This window comes from Poecilia reticulata, unplaced genomic scaffold (assembly GCF_000633615.1).
Source record: "Poecilia reticulata strain Guanapo unplaced genomic scaffold, Guppy_female_1.0+MT scaffold_145, whole genome shotgun sequence".
Lineage (NCBI taxonomy): Eukaryota > Metazoa > Chordata > Actinopteri > Cyprinodontiformes > Poeciliidae > Poecilia > Poecilia reticulata.
In genome coordinates, this window is record NW_007615015.1 from 1,007,558 (window position 1) to 1,011,335 (window position 3,778).

At 46.4% G+C, this 3,778-nt stretch overlaps 1 protein-coding gene across 1 annotated transcript in view; it reads left to right on the forward strand.

Annotated features, from left to right (window-relative positions):
• Positions 1–3,778, forward strand: part of lrfn5a (leucine rich repeat and fibronectin type III domain containing 5a) — a 39,961-nt gene that overhangs the window by 24,491 nt on the left and 11,692 nt on the right. Inside the window, exons 3-7 of the mRNA XM_008401924.2 lie at positions 679–807; positions 893–1,073; positions 1,294–1,449; positions 1,672–1,931; positions 2,318–2,785. Of these exons, the coding sequence (XP_008400146.1) occupies positions 679–807; positions 893–1,073; positions 1,294–1,449; positions 1,672–1,931; positions 2,318–2,785 (1,194 nt within the window). The remainder of the gene's footprint in view (positions 1–678; positions 808–892; positions 1,074–1,293; positions 1,450–1,671; positions 1,932–2,317; positions 2,786–3,778) is intronic.

Consider the following 3,778-nt stretch of genomic DNA (forward strand, 5'->3'; position numbering starts at 1 on the left):
GGATTTTATGTCTGGACTTTGACTGGACCATTCTGACACATGGATCCAAAGCAGTCCATCATTGCTCCCATATATGAAAGTGGCTCATTCACTTTGCCCACTGCATGTCTGCCAGTCAGGCCAGAGAGACTTTGCTGTCCTCTGATCATATATTCAGTGAACAGCAGTAGCAGCAATGATCCCTGTAACACTGACAAATGGAAGATAAATTGAGTCCTTTGCAGTGAGGAGAAACAAAACTGGGTGCAGAGACATTAATCTACAGCATCACGAGGCGACAGCGCCAGAATCTTCTGGTGAATATAAATCAATATTGGAGTAGAAGGCAGAGATCGCTTGATTGTGGGAACAAACTCGGCTGCCACAGGATGCAAATGAACCCGTTTGGGTAGAAGAGGCTCTTCCAGGCCCTGGAGGAAGTCATGGTCGGTTCACAGTCACTGGAGCAGCTCAAGATGGCACAGAATGACAGAAAACTCTTCATGCCTGCAGCTGTGAAGGATGACACGTGTGAAACCTTTTGTATGAAAGAGGTTTCCACCATTTACTCATTTACGTTTTCTGTGCATTTGATCCTTACTGTAGGAGTTAAGCATTCAGCAGACAGACGGTAAARTTTGGTAAAGCAGCTCTGCTGGGTTGTCTGATGTTTAATTACTCTCTGGTTTGTGTCAACAGCGTGAAAAGGAAAGACTTTGCAAACATGACGCGGCTGGTGGACCTGACATTATCCAGAAACACCATCTCATACATCACACCTCATGCCTTCTCAGATCTAGAAAATCTCCGAGCGCTACACCTCAACAGGTAAGACGTCAACAGGGAGCAGTGGAGAACGCGCCGGCGGTGGAAATGCTTGGATTATTCCATCTTTGTTGTTTCTGTGCTGCAGTAACCGTCTGACGAGGATCGGCAACGACACGTTCAGCGGGATGTCAAAGCTTCACCACCTGATCCTCAACAACAACCAGCTGGTGCTGATCCATCAGGGAGCGTTCAACGACCTGCTGGCGCTGGAGGAGCTGGACCTCAGCTACAACAACCTGGACTCTATTCCATGGGAGGCCATTCAGGTCGCGCTGCACATTCAGGCTAAACGATTAAAGTCAATTATGGATGAATCAAAAACTCCTATTTTAAAAAAGATGGCACTTTTACTATGAAAATTGGGGATAACATATAAAAATGTGGTTTTATTTCTCCACCTTCCTCCATCGATAACCTTGTCAATGAAACATCTCTAGTGAAAGCAAAGGAAATTAAAAAATATGTATCTTTCTCTTCCTTATGCAGAGAATGACAAGCCTCCACACGCTGAGCTTAGACCACAACATGCTGGATTACATTCCAGAGGGAACCTTTTCCCTTCTGCAGAAACTCAACCGGCTGGACGTCACCTCCAACAAACTCCAGAAGCTGCCACCAGACCCCCTGTTTCAGCGGGCGCAGGTACAAAGCAAACAGGTYGAACCCAAAACTCACCAGCAGCCAGAAACCAGAGTGACAGCAGAACTTTGAGTTCATTTCTAAAACAGSATCTTTGTTTAAACTGTTCAGGAGCAGAAGAGGCTAAACATTGTCAGAGGAATGGTGCTTGTCTCCAGTTTCTTCTAAATGTTTCTTTGGTTTTGTTTTCTGACATTTAAATGTTTMTGGCYGTTGATCCTCCAGGTCCTAGCCACATCAGGGGAGATGACTCCCTCGTCCTTCGCGCTGTCGTTTGGAGGAAATCCCCTCCACTGTAACTGTGAGTTACTCTGGCTGCGGAGGCTGAAGAGGGAGGACGACCTGGAGACCTGCGCCACACCTGAGCACCTGGCTGGCCGATACTTCTGGTCCATCTCTGAGGAGGAGTTCCTCTGTGAGCCGCCGCTCATCACCAGATTCTCCCATGAGATGAGAGTCCTGGAAGGACAGAGAGTCGCTCTCAGGTACGAGCTCTGGAGCCGAGAAGAGCTGCTGAACAGCACGACAGAARCTTTATCCAAAACCTGGATTGTAGCCTGTACTGAGTCCAGATTTGGTTTCTTTAAAACTGGTCTATTTGCAATGTTCATGTTCTAATTGAAGGGAAATATTTACTAAATTATCTTCATGCAACTAGAAATGATTTATAGAGTTTTATTTAAAGACTTTTCCTGTTTTCTCCATCAASAAGTTGGAGAAAACGTCTTCTTGATGTTCAGTCCCATCAAGTCCCAGAGGGAATGCGATTAATCCGACACGTTTTACTTTTATTGCTCATGTCTGATCTACCTCAGCCTCATTCTGCTTCCTCTCTAATGAGCCCATTTGATCTGGTTCTGTATCACTAAAGGTGTAAGGCAAGAGGCGATCCAGAACCAGCCATTCACTGGATCTCTCCTGAAGGCAAACTGGTGTCCAACTCCTCCAGAACCTTGGTTTACAGCAACGGGACTCTGGACATCCTCATCAGCACTGTGAAAGACACGGGCTCCTTCACCTGCATCTCGTCCAACCCGGCCGGCGAAGCCCACCAAACCGTGGAGCTGGTCATAATCAAACTGCCTCACATCTCCAACAACACCAACAACATCCAGGAACCCGATCCGGGTTCGTCAGACATTTCCACGTCGACCCGAGGCGGCGCCAACGGCAGCAACGTGACGGGCGACGTGAAGGGCGGCGTGGACAAGCGGGTGGTGACGGCCGAGGCCAGGTCGTCCACCGCGCTCATCAAGTTCAACTTCCAGAGGAACATTCCCGGCATCAGGATGTTCCAGATCCAGTACAACGGCAGCCARGATGACTCGCTGGTTTACAGGTGAGACGGCGGCGAGAAGCTTCWCTGACTGGAAACCGAACCAGTCTGAGGCTCTGGATCAGGTTATACTGGAGCATCGTTACAGCAAATGATCCGCTGAAAGCAAATCACCTTCTAATAAACAGAGAAACACAGGAAGTGGCGTCAGAACCTCACACATCGTCCGGTGTTTATAAAAACAAATATCTGCCACAGCAATTACAAAATATTTTTCTTTTCGGAAAGTTTTCATCCACATGAACTACAGAAATGAGCCAAACCCGTAGGGGGCAGTGTAGGGCACAGCGAAAACCTGTCAACCAATCAGAAACCAGCAGTTAGTTGGCGCCAGGCGGTTTGTTTATGTGGACAGATAAAAAGGTTGAACTATTTTAAAACAGCATATTMAAATATWAAGTTATTAAAACAGAAGACAATGATGATGGGGAATCATATCAAAGTCAGTATGTGGAAATATTGGCGCATTATTTGCAGTGTCATCAATATGAAGAGAAAAAGGCAGGAAGAAACGATAAAGTCGATACATTAAAATGAGGTCGATCATTTTCTTTTGTTATGTAATTAATTGATTTATTGTTTATCGCGACAGGCCTGTTATAAAATTCAGATTTTACCTTTGGTCTCCAGCTGGACGGCCCAACCCGGACGGCCTCGACACTTTCCATACGCTCAGAACCACGCAGACCAAATCCGTCTGCAGGGGAAATGATTGCTGCTGCTGCTGCTAAATATTTGCTCAGGTGAAATGTGGAGATTAACAAACACAAAGAGGAAAAGCGGCAGGAATGAGCTGCTTTCACATCTCAAGGCTGAAGCAACACGACTTCTCAGTTCGCGTCATYATGAGAAGGAGCAAAGTGTTGGACTGTCCGTAATGACAGRGATCCAAACCACAGACGAGCAGAATCCTGAGCAGCAGCCAGTTAACGAGCACAAAACATGTAGAGACGAATCCACAGCTGTTATGTTGCATCTTATTTTTAATCTGTTCAT